Source organism: Mustela nigripes, chromosome 13 (genome assembly GCF_022355385.1).
Source record: "Mustela nigripes isolate SB6536 chromosome 13, MUSNIG.SB6536, whole genome shotgun sequence".
Lineage (NCBI taxonomy): Eukaryota > Metazoa > Chordata > Mammalia > Carnivora > Mustelidae > Mustela > Mustela nigripes.
Window position 1 is genome coordinate 134,233,499 of NC_081569.1, and position 21,589 is coordinate 134,255,087.

General features: G+C 58.7%; 2 protein-coding genes across 6 annotated transcripts in view; one reads left to right on the plus strand and one right to left on the minus strand.

Annotated features, from left to right (window-relative positions):
- CHGA (chromogranin A) overlaps positions 1 to 9,490 on the plus strand; it is a 12,969-nt gene extending 3,479 nt beyond the window's left edge. The window contains exons 3-8 of one of the 3 annotated variants that reach the window (XM_059373849.1): positions 31 to 124; positions 1,322 to 1,390; positions 3,593 to 3,688; positions 5,226 to 5,651; positions 6,334 to 6,818; positions 8,979 to 9,490. In XM_059373849.1, the coding sequence (XP_059229832.1) occupies positions 31 to 124; positions 1,322 to 1,390; positions 3,593 to 3,688; positions 5,226 to 5,651; positions 6,334 to 6,818; positions 8,979 to 9,062 (1,254 nt within the window). In that variant the 3' untranslated portion in view covers positions 9,063 to 9,490. Of the gene's footprint in view, positions 1 to 30; positions 125 to 385; positions 479 to 1,321; positions 1,391 to 3,592; positions 3,689 to 5,225; positions 5,652 to 6,333; positions 6,819 to 8,978 lie in introns of those variants that run through there. The other 2 variants (XM_059373847.1, XM_059373848.1) reach the window with 2 other exon arrangements.
- A 3,084-nt stretch (positions 9,491 to 12,574) lies between these two features.
- The window catches only part of ITPK1 (inositol-tetrakisphosphate 1-kinase), a 168,036-nt gene continuing 159,021 nt past the window's right edge, over positions 12,575 to 21,589 (minus strand). For all 3 annotated transcript variants that reach the window (XM_059373851.1, XM_059373850.1, XM_059373852.1), the window contains 3 exons: positions 20,813 to 20,880; positions 16,364 to 16,526; positions 12,575 to 14,781 (listed from right to left, as the gene is read on the minus strand). In XM_059373851.1, coding sequence (XP_059229834.1) covers positions 14,423 to 14,781; positions 16,364 to 16,526; positions 20,813 to 20,880 — 590 coding nt within the window. In that variant the 3' untranslated portion in view covers positions 12,575 to 14,422. The remainder of the gene's footprint in view (positions 14,782 to 16,363; positions 16,527 to 20,812; positions 20,881 to 21,589) is intronic.

A 21,589-nucleotide genomic window follows, 5' to 3' on the forward strand; every position in this document is an offset into this window, starting at 1 on the left:
AGTCCCAGCCCGCCCCCACTCTCTTCCTAGGTGATGAAGTGCATCGTTGAGGTCATCTCTGACACGCTCTCCAAGCCCAGCCCCATGCCTGTCAGCCAGGAGTGTTTCGAGACACTCAGAGGAGGTATGGGCAAAGGCTGGGGATGGGAGGGGCTGGGCCCGTGTGGCTGGGGAGTGAGGATATGGGTGTGTGACTTTGGGCAGAACCCAGTGATTTAATTCAGCAGTCACTGATCAAGTGCCTGGCCTGGCCTGTGCTAGTGAGGGAGAGGTCTAGAGAGATGAGAGGGTCACAGCCCAGTGCTCCCGGAGCTTACAGATGAGCAGACAGAACAGAGAGGAGCACAATTAACTAGTCCCAGCCCGCCCCCACTCTCTTCCTAGGTGATGAAGTGCATCGTTGAGGTCATCTCTGACACGCTCTCCAAGCCCAGCCCCATGCCTGTCAGCCAGGAGTGTTTCGAGACACTCAGAGGAGGTATGGGCAAAGGCTGGGGATGGGAGGGGCTGGGCCCGTGTGGCTGGGGAGTGAGGATATGGGTGTGTGACTTTGGGCAGAACCCAGTGATTTAATTCAGCAGTCACTGATCAAGTGCCTGGCCTGGCCTGTGCTAGTGAGGGAGAGGTCTAGAGAGATGAGAGGGTCACAGCCCAGTGCTCCCGGAGCTTACAGATGAGCAGACAGAACAGAGAGGAGCACAATTAACTAGAATTCCAGGCAGAATGAAACCAGGGTCAGAACAGCAAGTCACCTTGTCCACCCTGTGGACAGAGATGTTGTGTTGCTATGTCCCCAGAGCCCTGAACAGCCACTGGCACCCGGCAGACAATCTGTAGGTTTGTGATGAGTAAAGGACTGTCGTCGGTTGGGCAGGGCAAGTCCAAAGTGTTTCTAGCTGAGCGGTCAAGTTTTACCCAGCTGTTGGAGGGCTCCACCATTCACATTGGGGTTGGACTTTCAGAGAAAGTTAGAAATCAGTAGAAAAATCAAGAAAGGTTAGTCCAGGTGGAGTAAACCCTCGAGCAGACACGGAGATGGAAACACATGGGGCAGGACACCCCTACCTCCCCTGCGGGGCTGGCGTCTCCTGGGTGATGTCTGGGGGCCGGGCCAGCAGCTGACCTTCCTGAGGCCAAAGGATGTGCTGGCTGCTTGGGAAGGAGGCCACCTCCAGTGCTATCTCAAGACCCGATCTTGCAGCCACCACGCAGGTTTGGAGTCTCCAAAATAAATTCCTTGTGCTCAGCTGAAAATGTTGATGGTAATCTCTTTCTCTGCTCTCCTCTGGAAACCACCCATAACGACTCTCCTTCATTGCAGATGAGCGGATCCTCTCAATCCTGCGACATCAGAATTTGCTGAAAGAGCTCCAAGACCTTGCTCTTCAAGGTATTTTCCAGTCCCTGCTTAGGAATCTGGGTAAATTCCAGTAATTGAGAGAAAACCAGGGTGGAAGTTTGAGCGAGGTCCTAGTTCTCTCTGATTCGGTTATTGCCCTGCAATTACAGAAAGGTAATCCTCTCCAATCTGGCATGGATACAGTTAAAGAGATTAAGGCCCAGAGAGGTTGCGTGACTTGTCCAAGGTCACACGGTAAGTTAAGGACATGCCAAGACCAGATGAAGCTCACCTAATACCCCGCCATCTCTGGGGATCAGTCATTTCAGTGGGGGACGCATTTAAGACTACGTTGCAGAGAGGACCCCTTTAACTGAAGAGCAAATTGGTTTCCAGGAGAGAAGAGGGACCCCTTTCCCCTAGTGAGCTTCTGCTCAAAGGGTAGATGGGGACAGCAAAGGTCTTGCTTGCCTCCCAAACTCAGACCAGACTTTCAGCATGTTTTAGAGTAAATTATGTCTTTCTCTAAAAGATTAAGAAAATCCACTGACACTCTTGAGACTGGAGTGACTTTGTAAGGTAGTGAGCTCCCTGTCACTGAGGGTATTTAAGCAGAGCCTAGAGAGTTAGACTGTTGTCAGATGCCCACCCACAGATTCCTTCGTGGGTTCACGGGAGACACAGACTCCCTGGCAAGCTGGGGAAAAAATGGGTTCTGGCCCTGCCTCTGCCCCACGCTGATACTCTGTGGGGAGCGGCTGCTTATCAGGGGCAGGCCCCTGGCCCCGTACCTCTACCCCAGCATGGGCCCTTGTGGGGAATTTCGCATCAGTTTCCAAAGGAAGTAAGGTTCCATCCTCAGGGCTGGGCTTTGGTCTCGGGTGAGGTGGGAGGCATGAAAGCTGCTCCAGCTCTGGGAAGCCCCCCTCAGAGACCCTTGTGACAGAACAGGCCACCTGTGAGAATGGGTGCCGGGCGTCTGGGTGAGGGCCCGGCATGGAGCAGGTGCTGGCTAGAGCCATGGCTCTTCCTTGCTTCCCACTTCATCTCCATTGACCCTGGTGGGATTTGTTTTTAGCTAAATGTTAAATATTTTATTGCAATATGATAATTTCAAAAATAAATATTGAATGACTAACGTATTACATTTAAATAATTAAAGATAGTGTCAACAGAGACTGTTCTAGGAGGAGGTGTCCTGAAATGTCTATGTACACACAGATGTGTGTGTATCCAATATGAGCCATTTTCAAGACGTGTCCCTATTATTGTTTTCTGTTAAAAGAGTACAGGATGTAGCTAGGTGTCTGCCTGTCCATCCACCTACCCAGCCACCTGTCCACTCCCTCTTCTACACTCTCAAAGCGACTTCCGAGTACCTCTGTCTTAGGGCTTCCCAAGTGGCAGCCCCGTCCTGTAGGTGAGCACCTGCTGCTCGGAAAGCTCCACTTACCCCAGATCACAGAGCAAGGAGTGACTAGGCAGAGGTCTGCCCGGGGTCAAATCTGGGCAGACTCCCTGGCCTGCAGCCGCTGTGACAGGTGCATCTGCTCCCATCCCCACGATTCCCAGTGTGGGGAAATCACAGCAGCATCTGCAGAGTTGGCCTGGCTGAGAGACCCCATCATCTGGAACTGGGCACAGATGGGGATAGTCAGAGGAAGTAGCAGCAGCAGCCCGGGGCCAACACAGGGAGAGGGATGTGTGGATATCAGCAGGTGGCAGCCCGGGGCTGGAGCTCAGGCACCTGCTTGGCCTTCTCCCAAGGACCTGGATTTACCGGGTACAGGGGAGCAGCGATTGCCTGGTTCAAGATTGCCCATGAGGGGACTAGCAGTCACTGCAACTCCTGCTGCAGGGTCCCCCTAACTACCAGGAGCAGAGGGACCCCCCACTCTTTCTTCCCATCCCTGGGACCCTCTGGTCTGTCTGAGTCTTTATGGTTGTCCAAGGTAGCAGACAATGCTTGTTCTCACTCCCCAGGGGAGAAACGTGAGTGTGGAGAGGTGCTGTGGCAGCCTGATGGGTCCCAGCTGGGAAGCTGGGAGAGGGCAGGGGCAGCCAGCACCCCCCGCCCCCAACCTGGAGCTCTTGCCCCCTCAGTGTCCCGTTAGGCAGGCTTGCAACTGACCTGCCGTTTACAGATAAGGAAATGGAAGCCTTCACACTCACAAAAATGCAGAGGCTGGGCGTGGCTAAATGGAACTTTTTTTCTCCTTTTCTTTCTTTCCCCCTCCCCTTTTCTCATACCAGGTGCCAAGGAGAGGGCACATCAGAAGAAACACAGCAGTTTCGAGGATGGACTCTCAGAGGCTCTGGAGAAACAGAATGACCAGGCCGAGCTGACAGGTCAGAGCCGGCCGGCCGGTCTAGCCCGAGGCTGGAGAGGGAGGAGGGCGGGAGATGAGAACAGTCGTTACAAGATCAAAGATTGCTAGGGGTCAAGGACCCCCTCCTTTAGGCGCTATGAAGTACCTAGCTATCATTTTGATCTTCCCTGTACAAATGGGGAAACTGAGGCCCAGAGAGGTTTCAGTACCTTGTCCAAGGTAAGCAGCGTAACTAGAGATGGGAATCTGGGTCTACTTCACTCCAGAGTCCCAGGTCAGTCCCGTCTGCCTGCCATAGGGGCTCACACTCAGGGCAGGAAGTCTCTGGCCTGGCAGGAGGGCAGGCTCGATGCTGGATTGTCCCAGAGTCCATTGCAGCAGAACCCACTCCCCCACACCCCCCACCATCACGCAGCACCTGTCCACCCGGCACTTGGTCATGCCGAGGGAGAGTCCTGTTGTAGGTCTCAAACACTGAATGAAACTGGGTCATTTTTCTTGGAGCCAGAGAGCTTCTAAAGGTCAAAGAGATCACGGGCTAGATCAAGGGGATGCCCCAGTACTCATCCTCCTGCCTGGAAACAGTCATCAACGGCCTCCTCGAGGCCTGCTGTTAGCACGTGGGAGGTGGGTGGATCGGCCAGGTTCTAGAACCAGGGATCTCAGTGGACATCTACTATCCGGACCACCTGGAAGCTACAAGGTACTGAAACCTCTCTGGGCCTCAGTTCCCCATTTGTACAGGGAAGATCAAAATGATAGCTAGGTACTTTATAGTGCCTAAAGGAGGGGGTCCTTGACCCCTAGCAATCTTTGATCTTGTAACTACTGTTCTTATCTCCTTATCTTCGTGGGGGAGGCAGCTGTGTGTCGCGCAAAGAGCACCCTGTAATTGACATTTGGAGACTTGGATCCAAGGCCCTGCTGCTTATGGGGTGTGAACTTGGAGAAGTCATGTGACTTGTCTGAGAGTCGGGGAGAGAGCTTCTGTAGAAGGGATGGGAACACCATCACCGGGGGTCCCTGGCAAACGGTGGAATGCACTTGGTAGTGTTTGGTCCAACAGTAATTGTTCTAGAGCTGGGAGGGGTTTTTACTGGTGAAAAGGCAGCCACCAGAAAAATGCCTTTTAATGAAACTGTACAAATAGGAATGGGGCGCTTCCACAGGACACTCCAGCCTCGCGTGGAAGGGAGAACGAAGTTGCAGTAATGGTGCCTTGTCCACAGAGAGGTTACGATATTTGCCCAAGGTCATACAGCAATTAAGCTGATGTCCTAATTTTCAATTCTGGGGTTATTTTCAAGGTGGTAGTTGTTTTGTTTTGTTTTGTTTAATCACTTCCTACTTTAAGAAGTAGAATTCCAAAGAAAGAAGCATCTCCCAATTGTATTCAGATCAAACCCAGACACGGAGCAGGCAATGCTAATCTGGCGTGAGTGTCTTGGGCCGCACTTGACGGAAACCAAAAGATACAAGGACTAGGTTGTGAAATCGGGCTCTCGGGAGCCCGCGCGTGCAGCCTGGTCATCAGGGCCTGACTGTTGTTTCTGCAGAAGCAATGGGAGAAGTGTCCTCCAAGGATGCTACGGAGAAAAGAGAAGATCCTAAAGAGACAGAGAATGGTGGAGACACGGATGGAGCCAGGCCCCAGGCCTCCCCGGAGCCCGGCCAGGGGTCCAAGTTCGAGGAGGACAGTCAGGCCCTGGGGGAGCAGGAGGCCGCCAACCCTGATCCCCGAGACAAACTTCCCAGCCAGAAACACCCAGACCCACTGGCTGAGGAAGACAGCCAGAGCCACCCCCAGGGCCTGGTGGACAGAGAGAAGGTCATGGATGCAGAGAAAGGGCAGCAGACCAAGCGAGAAGAGGAAGAGGAGGAGGGCGCAGAGGCTGGAGAGAAGGCTGTCCCTGAAGAAGGCCCCACCGAGGCATTTAACCCCCACCCAAGCCTCAGCTACAAGGAGACCCAGAGGGGCGAGAGTATGTATGATGTCTGAGACCGAACAAGTGTGTCAGGGAGAGGGGGAGGGTGGGAAGAAGGACCGCATCTACGATCGCATTCCACCTTCACAACAACCCGGAAAGGTAGGTAGTATCTCCATTTCCCAGATGGAAAAGTGAAGCTCAGAGAGGTTAAGTAATTTGCCCAAGGTCACACAGCTAATTTGCAGTAGAAGCTGAGATTCCAACCCAAGTTTGTCTGACTCCAAAACCCTGCATCTCCCACTGTTCCACAAAGCCCCTCCCCTCTGAGCCAGGAGACCAGAGGGGCTCTGCAGGCTGGGTGAGCTTCAGGAACAGAGGGACAGCATGACAGGTGAAAACAGGCTGGTCTAGGGACAGTGTCAGCTTCACCCAGGGTTTATGTGAGCTCCTGGCAACTCATGAGGGCCTTCTCAGGGCCTTTCCTCCCTCCACAGCTGGGTGGCCCCGGATCAGGGCTTCCTGGAGAAGAGGGTGCACAGAAGAGGCAGCCTCCTGCCAGCCCACTCCTCAGAGCTTTGAGAGGGTCTTGCAAAGTGCTCTATCAAGATGGTTTTTCCTCCAAGTGGAATCACGGACCCTGAGTGCGGTCACAGCAATGGCCAGAGAGGCGGCAGGGAGTGGCGGGGACCAGGGGAAGTGGTGCTCCCTCCTTCAATCTCCTGCTCTTGTCCACCAGCTGCTCCAGGTTGGTCCGAGGCTCTGGCCATCGATGGAGCCAGGAAGTCTGGGGCTGAGGAGGCTCAGCGCCCCCAGGGGAAGGGGGAACGGGCGCACTCCCGGCAGGAGGAGGAGATGGCAGAGGCACCTCAAGGCCCCTTCCCGGGCGGGAAGAACAGGGAGCTGGAGCGGGAACAGGAGGAGGAGCAGCTCTCCAAGAAGTGGGAGGATGCCAAGGAATGGAGCAAGATGGACCAGCTGGCCAAGGAGCTGACGGCCAAGAAGCGGCTGGAGGGGGAGGACGAGGAGGATGACCCTGACCGCTCCATGAAGCTCTCCTTCCGGGCCCGGGCCTACAACTTCGGGGGCCCTGAGCTGCAGCTGCGTCGAGGCTGGAGGCCGTCCTCCCAGGAGGACAGCGTGGAGGCGGGCCTGCCCCTCCAGGTGCGCAGCTACCCGGAGGAGAAGAAGGAGGAGGAGGGCAGCGCCAACCGCAGACCAGAGGTTGGTACAGGGCGGGTGCCGGCCCCGGGCCAGGCCTCCGGAGTGTGGGCCCAGCTAGACATGCAGCCCCCTGCCCCACGGAGGGGGCACAATCAGTCCCCATGGGTCTGAGAAGAGAGAGGCATGTAGGTGGCAGGGGTGAGGGGGAGGGGGGCTTGAGGGAGCTGGGCAGCGCTGGGGCGGCGCTGGGGGGGGGGGGGCGGCGAGTGCCGCAGGCAGGAGAGGGAAATGCTCAGATCACGGGGCAGGAGAGGGTGGGGAAGCCCATCCCTGGGGCACTGAGTAGGTCTCAGCTCTGGAGGTCAGTGACAGAGGGGCTCTGCGGGTTTGAGTGGAGCTGTCGACACAGGAAGCTTGGAAAGGCCAGGACCTGGCAGGGTCTGGTCTGGGGTGGGGTGGGGGGAGCCCATTGGCCCCAAGAGAGCTGGGGGGGCCTGGGAGGAGGGGTCGTGAAAGAGCAGGTGGCATCCTGGGAAGCTCCTGAGGGTGGGCTGATCCAGCACCAACCTCTCCTGGCCTCCAGGCAGCCCAGGCACACCCCCTTCCTAGGTTCAGACCCTGCCTCTGTCCCCTGGGGCAGCACCAGGGCCAGTGGGACCTCAGCACCTGGTGGTGAGTGGGGGAGGGGGGCACAGATGCTCCAGAAGGCCCTGGTTCTGCCTCTTCCTAGCTGTGTGACCTTGGGTGGGTTGCTGCCCTTCTCTGAGCCTCTATGGTTCCCCCATTTGAGAAATGGGGGTAAGGAGTCCTTTCTACTTACTTCATTATTATGGTCAGGACACACACGTGCTTTCAAAACCTGGCCGTGTCCAGGGATCCTTGGTTAGCTCACTGGGGTGCTGGGACATAGCCCCCCCGGAGGTGAGGAGGTGCGAGCTGGGGTCTGTGGCAGACCGGCAATGCCATCTCGGAGCTGGAGGAGGCCTGAGGGGTCTGTGGTCCAGGCTCAGTGCCCAGGTAGGAATCAGGGCCCCACGGGGTCTGGGACCTCTCCGTGGCCCCAGTGCTCACTGCCCCTCCAGATTAGGGTGCAGTCCCTTCCCCGGGCGCCAACCCTCTCTCTCTGTGGGGACCAGGTTCTTTGCAGCCTGAGAGAACATTCCCAGGCAGCTGGAGCTAGGAGAGGTCATCTGTCAATGTCCTCGGGAGACTGCCCTCCACCCCTAGCTCTGGACCAGGACAAGCGAGGGCACCTCTGACCACCCCCTTCCTCACCCACAGAAGCTGGAGAGAGCAGGGTGCCGTGAGGTGCCTGCTAGCCTGCCTTCTCCACAGGCAGAGGGAGCTTGGACTCAGGGCGGGCCATGTGGACAGGACAAAGGCAGGGTCCCCTCCATACAGCCCAAGGGTCTTCCTACAAATGCTCCAGCCATCACCAAATTCATGCCCCCGGGGCTACTCCAAGACAGAGGTCTCCAGGGTCCCTATTTCCATGACAACCACTGTCCATCTGTTCCAAGCAGCCCCAGTGGCTGTCCTCAACAGCCTGGTACCCAGCAGGTCAAGACTGGGTGTGGGGGCATGGCCTTCCTAGACCCCTGCTCCGAGTCCCCGGGTATGGGCTTGTGGGCATCAGTCTGGGCTCAGGGGGTCCTAGAATCTTCCTGAGGCTGAGGCACAGAGCAGGGCTCCCAAAAGGGTCCTCTGCCCTGAACCACCCTGGCAGCCAGAGCTGGGGGCCTCCATGATGGGGACCAACGATCCACGCCACCCTCAGCAGGTAGAGGACAGCTCTCATCCCCTCGAGCCTGTGCCAAAGGTCCACGGTCCTTCCCTCAGGGAAGCCTGGCCTTGCCCTTGGGGTCACTGGGCCCTGGGGTGGGGGGCCTGGGAAGAGCACTGGAGGGCAAGGAGGCCTCGTTTTCCACGTCTGCCCAGAGCCATTCAGGAAGAGGCTGGTCTGGATCTGAAGCCACCAGGGACTGTGTGGGGTCGGGGCCCCTGTTCCCTCCCTCTCCATTTCTTGTGCACAGTAACCCTCAGTAATCCCAGCAGGACAGCATCCCCCATCCCCATGGTATGAATGCAGGCCCTAAGGCTCAGAGAGGCAAAGCTGCCTGTCTGAGGTCACACAGCTGGCCAGCGGCACAGCCCATCTGGCAGACTGCGCCACCCACCAGCTGGCCCAGTCCTTGCCGGAGCCGTGGTGTTCTCTCCTAGGACCAGGAGCTGGAGAGCCTGGCAGTCATCAAGGCGGAGCTGGAGAAGGTGGCCCACCAGCTGCAGGCGCTGCGGCGGGGCTGACGCCCCACCCGCCACCCCCGGCCCAGCCAGGGCCCCGAGGCAGCCAGTGGTCCCCGGCTCTGTTGTCCCCTTTGCAGGTCCTGGCCAGACGGCCCGGGTGCTGCTTCTGGTAGAGAGGCTGCTCCCAGCCTGCCCAAGCCCAGGCTACCCCGGTGCCCCCCTCACTCCTTTCTTCCAGCTCTTGACTCCCGCCCCAGTGCGCCCTCTGCAGGGCAGACCCCCTCTCCACCCCCGACGCCCCCACCACAACGTTAAATGGTGATCTTTTCTCTCTGGACACAGGCAGCTTTCTAGAAGTTTCCTTTCCACTGTCAGAGCCATTGGGCACAACTGCAATAATTTCTGACCTTTTGGTGAAAGCTGACACCTCCTAACTGTAATATATTCTGTACAAAATTTATCTAAGGAAAAATAAATCTGCTCTGGGCTTTCTGGTTTCTGTGGATGTTTCCCCCGTTGACTCGGGGGTGGGGGGTGGATTTGGGCAAAGGGACAAGTGGAGGTTTACTTCCGCTGGAGCAACTCCTTTCTGGGCTACTTTTTAGCCATGGGACTCTGGGCAAGTGACTTTGTAGCTCTGGACATCGGTTTCTTTGGCTGTAAAATGGAGAGAACACATAGAATTTCCTCTTCAGATGTGAGGAGGGTTCCAAGGGCCCGGGCAGCCTGGACCATAAACCCACGATGATGATGAAACAAGGTCTCTGAACAAAGGGTCCTGGCAGGTCTAGGCCTCGCCTGTGAGGCCGGTGAGGGGCTGCCCACTGTTGCCACCGACCATCCCAAGGCAGAGATGGACACCCTCTGAGGCTGGAGCTCTAAGCTGTTTATTTCTTCACACGTTTCAAGGGTGCACTCCACCCCCAACAGTTCGAGAAATAACACACGCAACACCACACTGTATTCCACGAGGCGGTCAGATACCAAAACATCCGTTACCACAACCTATTAGAGAGAACACGGGGTCGCCTGGTCCCTGACATAACCCATCCCAAAGATGGCCACCTGTGTTGTCATCACGTGGACACAGGGGCGCCGGGGGGGCTCAGTCGGTTGAGTGTCTGCCTTTGGCTCAGGTCATGATCCCAGGGTCCTGGGATCAGGTCTGGCATCAGGCTCTCAGCTCAGTGGGGAACCCACTTCTCCCTCTCCCTCTGCCTACCTCTCCCCCTGCTTGTGCTGTCTCGCTCTCTCTGACAAATTTAAAAAAAAAAAAAAATTCACACAGGACACAGAGCCCCATCAAAAGAGCTGGAGGACCTTTCCTGGCTTTTCCAGAAGCAGCAATCTTATGTACAGTCCCTCTATGCACAGAAACAGTGTATGTACACAATCAAGCACAAGGCAGCTTGGGGTTCCGGTCAATGTTGCTTGTTGCTTATGGGAACAGGATCGGAGCATTTGCGCTGGTGGCAGAGCACAGGTGTCCCTACAACTGGAACCGCCAGATTTGGGGTGAAGCCACTATGGGAGAAGACTTTTGAGAGAAAACAGATGACCCCACGGACAGCCCTGGAGGAAGAGGTCAGCCAGGCTGTGGGGAAGGGACAGCCCCTCCAAGCCACCGGTCATGGATCAGTCTGGAAGTAAAGGAGAAATGCAACCGTTCCTGGAAAAGGCTCCAGGTGGGCTGGGCGGGGCCTGTGGTCAGAACCAGAAGTAGGAGTGCCCAGGTCTGACCACCTGCGAACGGTCTGTGTTGGAGGCTGGGGGTGGAGATCACACTGGCCACGCTGCGCAGTGACAAGGGGCAGAGGCACAGGCCCTTCCTCACGGAAGGCAGGACCTGCGAGACCATCACGGGTCTGGAGTCTCAGCCACATCACGTCAGGCTGGGGCTCTGGCAGAGAAGGGCGGGGCGGGGCGGAGCAGGGCAGTGAAGGGCAGGGCCCAGCCAGGCTGGCTGAGGGAGGGAGCCGCCCTGAAACTTCGTCAGGGATCAGCGCCCGTGGCCTTCAGGACAGCCAGTGCACAGCTCCAGGTCTCTGCAGCTCCGGGCCAGGCCCGTGGAGGGCGAGGGGCTGTCGGGGACCCCGCCGGGCGAATGATCACTTCTACAGCACAGAGGAAAAGCCTATGCAGACCCCAGGGACGCGAGTGAAGCCATTGGTCTGCTGCATGGCCGATGGCCAATGTGAGTGCCCGAGCCGACAAGCTTCCAGAATAGGATGAGGACACGGTCTCCTTTGGTCTCAGAGTGGCCACACGGCAGGCAACTGCTGGGTATCCTCGCTGGCTGGAAAGCTCGTTTCTGGCTGTGGGCCTTCCACCTTCCACGAGGCCCACGGGCAGGCTTCTGGGTAGGGAGGAAGTCGTTTTCACAGCTGTTCTCTCCAGCACTGACGGAGGCCCACTGAGAGGCTGCACCGTGGGACTCCCCAGGGTTCCAGCTGTGTCCACCTCCATGCTACACAGAGCGGTTCCGGCCCAGCATGCCCACCAGGCCCCTCCGTGAATGTAAGGACGCCACACCGGAGACTCCACGCAGCCCTTGGGAAGAGGTTAGAGACCAAGAGCCGGCCCTTGGTTGGGGCCTGATGTCTGTGGAGTCACATCATTTTAGAATCAAAGCACCTGTAAGCAGAACCTAACCCCAGACCCTGGCTCCAGGTTGCCCAGGGCAGAGACCTTGCACGTGACCCTCTGGACCTACCCAGGGCCTCAGCCAAAATTCGGCCCTGGCAGTTGCTCCTGGAGCCACTGACATCAGGAGAGCCTCCAGCAGCCCCGGCCACTGAGACCCCCACCACGCCCACCCCCCTGGCACCACCCAGATGCTTGGCAATGAGAGTTGTAACTGCCCTTGGGGTTCTGGCCGGGTGGGCTCCAAGTGATACACACGCACACCACAGCAGACCACTCCCAGCAGCCCTGACTCAGGGGCAGCACCAGCAAGCCTCCGCGAAAAAGGCTGCCAAGGCCAGGTGCATGTCAGTGGCTCCTTCCCTGACGCAGAAACTGCCAGGCCTGAGGGGCAATGAATTCTGTGGAGAGTGTCCCAGGACCCAAAACCATCAGTGCACCTACCTGACACTCCTCCCCACCGACGGCCCCTCCCCTTGTCTCTGATCGCGAAGCCCTTGATCAGAGACGGTGTTTGCCGGATGGTGGTCACCAGCCCAGGCAGGAGCGGCCCGCTTGCTCTCACAGGGGGCCTTCCCTCTGCCGCCACCTGCTGCTCCCAGGTCTTTATGAAGGGGAACCCCACCCCTCAGTTTCCGCCCCCAGAAGCGGCGGTCACCCTGCTTGCCACGGGCATCGAGGCCAGCGGGTGACGGCTACTGGATCTGTGGGCCCTGGAGCGGAGCGTGCGTGACCCTGGGGTGGGGGGGGGGGGGTAGACCTAAGTTACACAGGAACACGACCTGGCCAGGGGCCCCAACCTGGCATCGGGGGTTACGCCACACCACCCCGCACCTGTTCTTGAGGCAGATAGGGACTGGAATTTCAAGAACAGACCAGGAGAATGGCATAAACTTTCAGCAATATCTGTAAACACGTGTGAAATGCAGTTTGATTTCAGTAGTTTATTTTGGAGACAAAGCAGTGCAAGAGGCCAGTCGCGCTTTCCTGCTTCCCCGGGGCTCAGGGTTGGGCTAGGAAAGGCACCGTACAGACATTATAATCGGGGTTCAACACTCAAGTCGTGTAAACGCAGTTAGTTGGTGGGCCCTCGGGTTCCAAGCCAGCCGGGCAGCTCTGACGGCACCAGCTCTCCCCCTAGGCCCAGCCCCGGCTCGGTGGCGGCCACCACCCAGCCCTTCCTTTCCTGAAGGTGGGTGACCCCCACGCCCCTGCTGAGCCAGGCCTGAAGGTACCTCCAAATGCCCAGGCCAACAGCCTCTCTGGGACCATCCTCATCAGACCATGCAGGACAGCCCAGAGGCTTTCCAACTTGCTCAAAGTGAAGGGACATCTGAAGACACGAGATCATGCTCAGAGGGTCCTATGCATCTCACCCAGGTTCACCCTGATCCAGGCTGACAAAGCCCATGGCTAGCCCTCTTCTCTGTGGAGGGGCGGGTGGCCTGCCCACTGCACCATGGAAGCTGAGCGGCCCACGGGATCTGCTGCCATCGGGGGCTGGGCTGAGGCTCATGGAGGAGGGAATACCAGTTTCCTACTCTCTGGGGCTGCAGCTCCCTTCACACTCAGCTGGCTTCGTGCTTAGGGCTTACAGTGAGTATGGGAAGGGTGGGCAGGCCCGCTGGGCGGGTGTGAAAAGACGTGATGCATACAGGCAGCTTCCCCCGAACACCTTGAGGCCAAGGGGAGGTGCATCAGGCTGACTTCTCAGAGAAGCAGGCTGCCCCGTCGGGGGCTGGGGCCTCATGCCTGCCCTTCCGAGTTCTCTGGGCTCAAATGCTCATCAGACATAAGGACACAGAGGCCGGGCAACTCCTGGGGTGATCTGTCCAAAGTCACAGCCCAAATCCTTGGCACAGGCAGGATCAGCCCGGGGGCTCCCAACCAGGCCGTCTTGTCCTGGGTCCTGGGGAGCAGTGCCTGGTCAGGGCAGGAGGCCCCCCTGCAGGGCTGCACGGAACCCTGCATGGTCCACCAGGGCCTGGTGGACCCCAGGAAGCTGGACGTGGAGAGAAGCCAACTCAAGGCCTTGGCCTTGCCTGGGAAGCTTCCTTCTCCTTCCCTTTTGGGAGCAAGCAGCAGGCAGACCACAGCCCAGACCCCCTGCATGGAAACCCCCAAGGAAACAGCAGGTGTGCCTCTCACTTGCTCTTGGGAGGGACAGCTGCACACCTGGCCGGGGCTCTAGGCCCTGTACCTCACAAGGCTGCAGAGGCGGCCAGTCGGAGGGGGACAGCTAGAGGGCCTGGCCTGGGTGCAGGGGGCTTGGAGAAAAGAGAGAGAGAAGGAACCCCTCACTCGCTCTGCTCAGCCACTAAAAGCCTGCTCCCCTCCGGGGTCCCCGAGGCCTGATCCACAGCAGCCATCGAGACGAACAGACGTGGATGGACACACACACACACGTTCACACGCACGCGTGCACACGCACACACACACACACACACCCCACCTTACACTCAGACCTAGTGTTGAAGACACAGCAAGTGTAAACCCAGTGAAGACATCTGCACAGCAGGCATCCGGCGGGACGTCCGTCTCCCCCGAGGCTGGACCACTTGGGGTTCTTTGCCATCTCCCCCTCCACCACCCCTTATTTCGATCATGACATCAGAAAATCAGGTTAAAAATTTAAAAAAAAAAAAAAGGGAAGAAGAGGAAGAGGAAGAAGAATCAGATCGCTGGGAATTCTCAGTCGGAGCGTCACCGCCGGGAGCTGCCGGCCCAGCAGGTGCACTCTGCGGCCCGCGCCGCCCTCTGGGTCCTGGGCTCCACGGCTACTGGGAGGAGGCCTTGGTGGCCAGCGAGGCCACGCAGTGCTGCTGGAAGCTGGGGGACACGGCGGCAGTGCAGCCGAGTCTCTGGTGCGGGAGCTTGGCGGTGCCTCCCTGGCCCACGCCGCCCGCGTCGGCCTCTGCCGTCCAGGGAGGGTCCGGGCCCATCAAGTTGCTGCAGCAGCCGGGGCCCGCGCTGCACGTCCGCTCGCCCGCCAGGCCACCCGCCTGCTCCGCTAGGAGCCTGCTGTGCCTCAGCGGGGCCGCGTCCCCCGCCGCCGCCGTGGCTGCGCTCTGGCCCTGCAGGACGGTGGCCACATGGTTCAGGAGGTCTGTGAAGAACTCGCTGACGCCCTCGTAGCCTGTGGGTGGGACAGACGTAACAGGCGCTGGGCCAGGCTGCGGCAGACACAGGTCCGGGCGCAGGGCAGAGCGGGCGTGGGGCGCACAGGGCTCCCAGAACTCAAGGTAGCACGCTCGGGATGTACAGGAAACCGAGGCTCAGTAACTGAGGGGACACATTAGAGCCACCAAGCTGAGACTCGAAGTTGGGTGTGGGCGGCCCCCAAGGGCTAGTCCTTGAATTCAGCTGTCCCCAGGGCATGAGAAGCTGTCACGCTCGAGTGGACAGGCAGACACCCTGTGCCTGGCCCCTCTGAAGCACGGTGTCGGGGTCTCGCGGACTCACCCACCGGGTGTGCTAAGACACATGGGCAAGAGGAATGGCGGGACGTGGCAGGACCAAAGGCCCGCTCCTCACACTCCATCACCAACCGCCCTCTGCTTCTCACCGTCCAGCCTCAGAGGGCGCCGGGACCCTCACCCGTCCTCCAGGATGGCCCTCACAGCCGCCAGCACAGCCCAGACACTCTCCTGTCACAGGAGAGCCCGCCCGGGGCCAGGCAGCAGGGGTGGCCTCCACTGTCCACAATCTCACTTGCCCAGAAAATAACGTGCCTCATGTCGTCCAGCCCAAACCGCACAGGCTGGCGGGGCCGGCTCGGGACCTTGCACGGAGCCAAAGCGCACGCAGAGAGCTCCATGCTCTCACCACCTCCCAACTCCACCCTTCTAGAACTTCCACCCTGACAGCCCTGCATCACCCCCCTCCCCTGTCCCACCAATCCATGGCCACCTCTAGCCCTCACAGTCCTCACCCTCATGTCCTTCCTGCTTTAGAGCCTCTCATTTATTTTCATTGTTCCCCAGACCACGTCCCGTGGTCTCTCTCATTCCGTCCCTTACTCATCAAAACCCCACCTCTACCAACACCCAGGCCTCCGTGCAGGGCGCACCCAGGGTGACTGGAGAAACACAGGCCATTGTCCCAACATGGGCCTCGGTGACTCACTCCCACCTACCTCGGAGTGAAACCCTACGCTCTCAACACGCCACAGGGCAGGGCTCATCTCTGGCCTCCGTGTCCCAGGCCCTCCCGGAGCCCTCAGGGGGTAGCTCCTTCCCTTCCCGCCAGGCTCTGCTCCACCATGTCAAGAAGGAGCCCCCGGGTGCCCCTGTCCTCTGACGTCAGGGCTCTAGCAGCCGCGGTCACACTGCACCTGTGCCCAGATCAGCTTGATCTGGGAAAGAGCCAGTGGTGTCCTGCCAGCCTTGGTCTCCTGGGCAGAGGCTTGCGATGGTGGCTGGGCCTGGCTGCACGCTGAGTCAGGGGACACACGTCAGGCACGCAGCCCAGGAGCCGCTCAGCCTGGGTCATGTGCCACACCCCACGCGAGAGGCCTTACTACCCTGCATACCTCGTCTGCCAACTTCACCACATGCTACAAACCCATTCCGCACGCAGGCTGAGGCCTAGCGGGACCGTGCTGACCCCAGGCCCCACCGACGGGGAGGGAGGGACTGGTCAACCTGACCCGCCTGTGCCAGCATCTGAGGACACGGGTCTACAGACTGACGAAGGCGGTTCCTGGCTCCGCCGCTCACCTGGGAAGGCATTGATGTCGATGACCGCGTGCTGCCCCGTCTGGTTGTTGATGATGATGTCAATCCCGAAGAGTGACACACCCAGCGCCTGCCGAAGGGCCCGGGACAGCTCCCGGATGACCTCGTCGCTCGGCCTCTCGAACACGCCCTCGATCTTATCCAGCTGTGCGCACACACACGCACACAGACACACACACAGAAGTCAAGTCAGACCACAGGTGGGGTGGTGCAACACCATACCACACACAGAGACCCCACTCAGGTGCCCCAAATCCTGGCCTTCCCCTCTGGAAGGGGGCAGGACAGACCCCTGGTGAGCAGCACTCCCACGGCCACTCCCCGAGTCCCACAGACAACTGGGCAGGTATTAAGTGTCTAGTATGCATTACCCCTTTAGTTCCTGTAACAACCCAGACGGACGGCCCCACAAGGCTGGTCTGCTCTAGTTCCAGCCAGCCGGGGACAGACACGTGGATTTTCATAGGCTCCAGCTTGGCCCCTGGAAGGGCCACCTTGGAAAGGGTTTGGGATCAGGAGGACAGGGATTTGAAGCCCTAGCCCTGGGGTCCCAGGGAAAAGTACTCGGCCTCACCGTGCCTCAGTTTGCTCATGTGCAAATGGGACCAAAAAGGCCTCTTTCCTCTGCTGGTCGCTGATGTGGTGGGAACAGTATGGGCCTGGCCATGAAGGGATGCACACCTGCATTTTAGGGCAGGGAGGGCCTGTGACGCCTCTAAGTCCGTCAGCGGAAGGTTACAGGAGATGCCCCATAAATACCAGAGTCCTGAGTCCTGGCGGCTGTGGGGCTCAGGGGCCAGAGGGGGAGAAGGGTGGCAGGCCCATCAGACTCAAAGTGAAGCTGGGTCAGACCCTGACACAGAATTACCAGGTGACCAGCAGTGCCTCTCCTGCGTATGCACCCACCAACCTGAGGACGGGCACTCGTGTCTGCCAGCGTCACAGCGCTGTTCACGACAGCTAAAGGTGGAAACCATCCAAGTGTCCATCAATGCAAGGACAGACACACAATCTGGTTTCCACATGACGGAACATTATTCAGCTACACAATGGCACAGCATGGGCGAACCCTGAAAACGTCAGGCCAAGCGGAAAAAGCCAAACACCATCGGTCACACATTGTAGGACCCTGTTATGAAAGGTCCGGAATAGGCAAGTTCATTGAGATGAAAAACAGATTTGTGGCTGCCAGGGGCTGGGAGGAAGAGGGAAGGCGGGGTGAGTGCTCCCCCCCGGGAAGGCGGGGTGAGTGCTCCCCCCCGGGAAGGCGGGGTGAGTGCTGAACGGATACAGAGTTTTCTTCAGAGGTGGTGAAAATGTTTTAGAACACGGTAGAAGGAGAGGACTACACAACACGGTGAATGACTAAATGTCCCTGGACTGTTCCCTTGAAAATGACTACATTGCGGGGCGCCTGGGTGGCTCAGTGGGTTAAGCCTCTGCCTTCGGCTCAGGTCAGAATCCCAGGGTCCTGGGATTGAGCCCCGCATCGGGCTCTCTGCTCAGCTGGGAGCCTGCTTCCTCCTTGCTCTCTCTGCCTGCCTCTCTGCCTACTTGTGATCTCTGTCAAATAAATAAATAAAAATCTTTAGAAAAAAAAAGAGAAAAAAGAAAATGGCTACATTGTATGTTATGTGAATTTCACTCCATTAAAAAATAATAATAATAAGCTGAGTCAGGAGGGCTGAGGACAGACCCTGGCACAGATGGTCCTTCCCCCAGCACAAGTAGCTAGAATGGCTGATAGGGAACTTCCAGACACACACAGAGCAAGGAGCCTACACCAGGGCACCATCAGTGGTCCCCCGTGAAAGCCACAGCCACCAGCTCTGCACAATCTGCAGGGCCCCCGGGCCCATGACCCTGCTGCCTCAGTGTCCTAGCAGAGGAAACACCTCCTAAGGAGCAGTGCCAGCCTGGCTTTGACAAGCCCTTGTCACTGAGCCCCTGCCCAAGCCAGGACCCACCTCGAGGTCACTCCTGCCAGCCAGCGGCTTAGCCCAGCCCGGCCGCTCGGCCACTGGATCAGTGGCACAGGGTCCTCCCCAAGTCAGAGAGAGCCAGACAGACGCCTCAGCACCGCCCATATCCCTCTGCAGGCTCTGAGCTGTCCTGTACCCTTCGGAGTCTGGTTTTCTCGCCCCAAGAAATGGGGTAATAGAATCACAGGCACCGGGGACGCGGGAGCCAAGAGCCGGCACCCAGGCGGGCCAGCGAGGGGCTCTGCTGCCCTCTACCACGTCTCCTAACACATTGCTCAGAAAAGCACTTTCTCAGCTCAGCTAAGGCATCTCAGAAATCCTTCCGAGGCTGTTTGATGATCTTAAACTCAACAGCCACCCTAGGACAAGACAAAGGCACAGAGATCCCGGGTTGTCATCGCAAAGGCGACGATGACCCTCTGGGAAATGGGGAGGCGACGGAGGTCACCGTCCTCTGCGTCCACAACTCCCCGCATCCCCTGACCACCCTGCAGGGCAGGAGGGGGAGACAGGCTCAGCAAGGCAACAGGCCTCCCGGGCCACACGTCTGAAACCCCCTGGAGTCCATCTCACCAGGGTCTGCGCTCTTGACCCGTCCCCTAGACGCTGGTGTGTGGGGGCCCGCCAGTTAGGTGTGGGTGGGGTTCAGCTTCAGCAGCCTCCACAGGAGGAGGGAGGCTTCAAGGCTAGGCCACGGCCCCCTGCGCGGCCCCCTGCGCGGCCCCCTGCGCGGCCCCCTGCGCGGCCCCCTGCACGAGGCCCTGAGGGGGACTAGAGGGACTCCGGCTGGGAGGGAGGAAGGCAGGAGGGGCTCTCATCTCCCACAGAAAGGGTACGGCTAAGTGTGTGCCCTTGTCTTGTTTCATGTGATGTCGGTCCTGGGGGCCTCCCGCAGGGGAAGGAGGAGGTGGGGGCACATCCTATAGGTAGAGAGGAGGCCCTGAAGTCTCCCTAAGCTTTCCCATTTCACAGATGAAGAAACGGGCCGAGCAGCAGGCAGGTAATTATCTAAGAACGTTACCTGGGACCCTTGGGCATCAGTGAGCAGCCCCCGGGGCCGCCAGAGCCACACGGGACAGGTAGGGATCGCGTCCCAGGAAGTCTGTGGAATGCCATCCCCCTCCCCAACCGCGAGTCCCTGGCCACTCAAGGACTGAGAGCCTCTCAGGGAAGAAGCCCTGCGGACTGCGTCAGTCTAGAGTCTCTGAAGGTTAGACGACTGGCAAAGCTTTTCTGGCACAAAACAGCTTCTTACATCTTAGAGTGCACACAGCCAGGCACCAAGAGGTTCTGTTTAAAATCTGACTCTTCTCCAAGCTTCCTTGACCATGGCACTTGTTCCTGGCCCAGGAACATCTATCAACATCTTGAGGGACACCGGTGCTCCCTCCAGGTCCCCGTCCACGCCTGTGCTCCGTCAAACCCTCAGCACACGGCTGGCTCCTCAGAGGAACCAGACACAAACAAGAAATGAACAGGCGGCCTGGGCTGGGGGGAGGCAAGATGGAATGGGCCCGTGCGCGCCCCCAGCACAGGAAGGAGGGGAGTAGGCCTGGGGCAGGGGCCGACTGTGGATGCTGCTGGTGAGAACAGCCTAGGACAGGGAGGAAGACCCAGGCAAATCCTCCCAGATTAGCCAGCACACCCATGACTCAGGAGACCCAGCCCAGGGCTCTAAGGTCAGGGGCAAGGGGCAGCGGAGACTGCCAGCCCGCTGGACTTGAGAGGGATGGAAGCAGCTGCCCCAGGACAAATTTCTAACTCTGGCTGCAGGTACAGTGAGGGAATAAGTCCTAAATTCCCAAGACACCCAGCTTCGGAACAGACCACTCTGGGGTCGTAAGCCAGTGTGGCCCCTGAAGGAACAGCCCTGTGAGTTTGGAGAAGCCACTCAACCCTCCTGATCACGAGCCTCCCCACTTCAGAAAACGGAGCTGTCTGCCCGGCTCCCGCGAGGCTGTGGCGAGGCCCAGCTGTGACGCTGTGGGGCACCTCGGACAGTGCCTGACCCGCCACAATGTTCACGGAACTCGCCCAAGTTCTGCCAGCGGGGAACTGCCACCCCCGCCCCCACCGAGGTACTAGCAGGCCCTTAACAAACGCTTACTGGATTCACGTGGACAAGGAAAGAGAAAGGAAAACGGGTGTGATGCTGCCTCCTACCCCCTTTTATAAATCAGGAAAAAAGATTAGAAAACAGGGCTTCAAATTCCCCATGACTTGGGAGGTGGGTGGGGAGATCCTCACTCTGGGAGAAAAGTTAGAAAATCTTCCCTCGGGAGTAGCCCAGAAGTCCGCGGGTGTGGCTGTGATGGCCCGCAGCAAGCCAAGAAAGGGGCTCTCTGGTCCCCACTCCCTGCTCTGCTGGAGCTCAGCCCTCAGCCCCACTGCCAGGGGCACCCCCCACCCCATGTTAGGAGGGAAGGCCGCCACAGCGGAAGGAACATACCGCGGTCAGGACCGACGAGGACTCCGGCTTGGACACGTTGTGACTGTTGAAGAAGATGGACTCCCGGTCTGAAAAAGCAAAGACAAGAAGGAGCAGGCGTTAGCTCAAGGCGGGGACGTGACTCCAGCACCTGACAGCAGGGGGCAGCACCCCCCCAGCCACAGTCTCGGGTGGCCTCAGCAGCAGCCAACCTGGGGCCCCCGTGAGCCGGGCACCCCCACGCCAAGGAGACAGGGCACCATGACCGGAAACACGTCCACGCAGGGCTCCTGTTCCCCATACAAAAATAATGGTCTTAGCGAGCCTACCTCGGCTACCACCTTACTGTATCCTGTCCGCGTTTCCCAACACCTACGGCCCGCCCATTCCAGAGTGTGTCTAGTGTGTCTTATGGACAGGGCACTAGAAAGGGGGCTTAGGGGATGGTGCGGGGGCTGAGCGAGTGGGAAACGCAGTGTACCGGGAGCATCAAAGGCCTGAAGTCAAGAGGTTCAGTAAATGCCATTTAATCCCGTAGTCCCAGCCCCTCCCGGTATCCGCCCATGGGACTCTTTCTCAGCACAGCACTTGAGAAATATGCCCACGCAGCCGCTTGGCACATGCGTGTTTAGAACATAAAGGTTCTCCTGCTTCCCGACTACACACGGGGCAGCGGGAAATCAGAACATGGGCTTCTGAAGGGTCCATCCAAGGAAAGTACACAGAACGATTACTGTTTGGCTTTGGAAGCTTTGGAAGCTGGCACAGACCCCCGAAATACCCTCCTCCTCCTCCCAC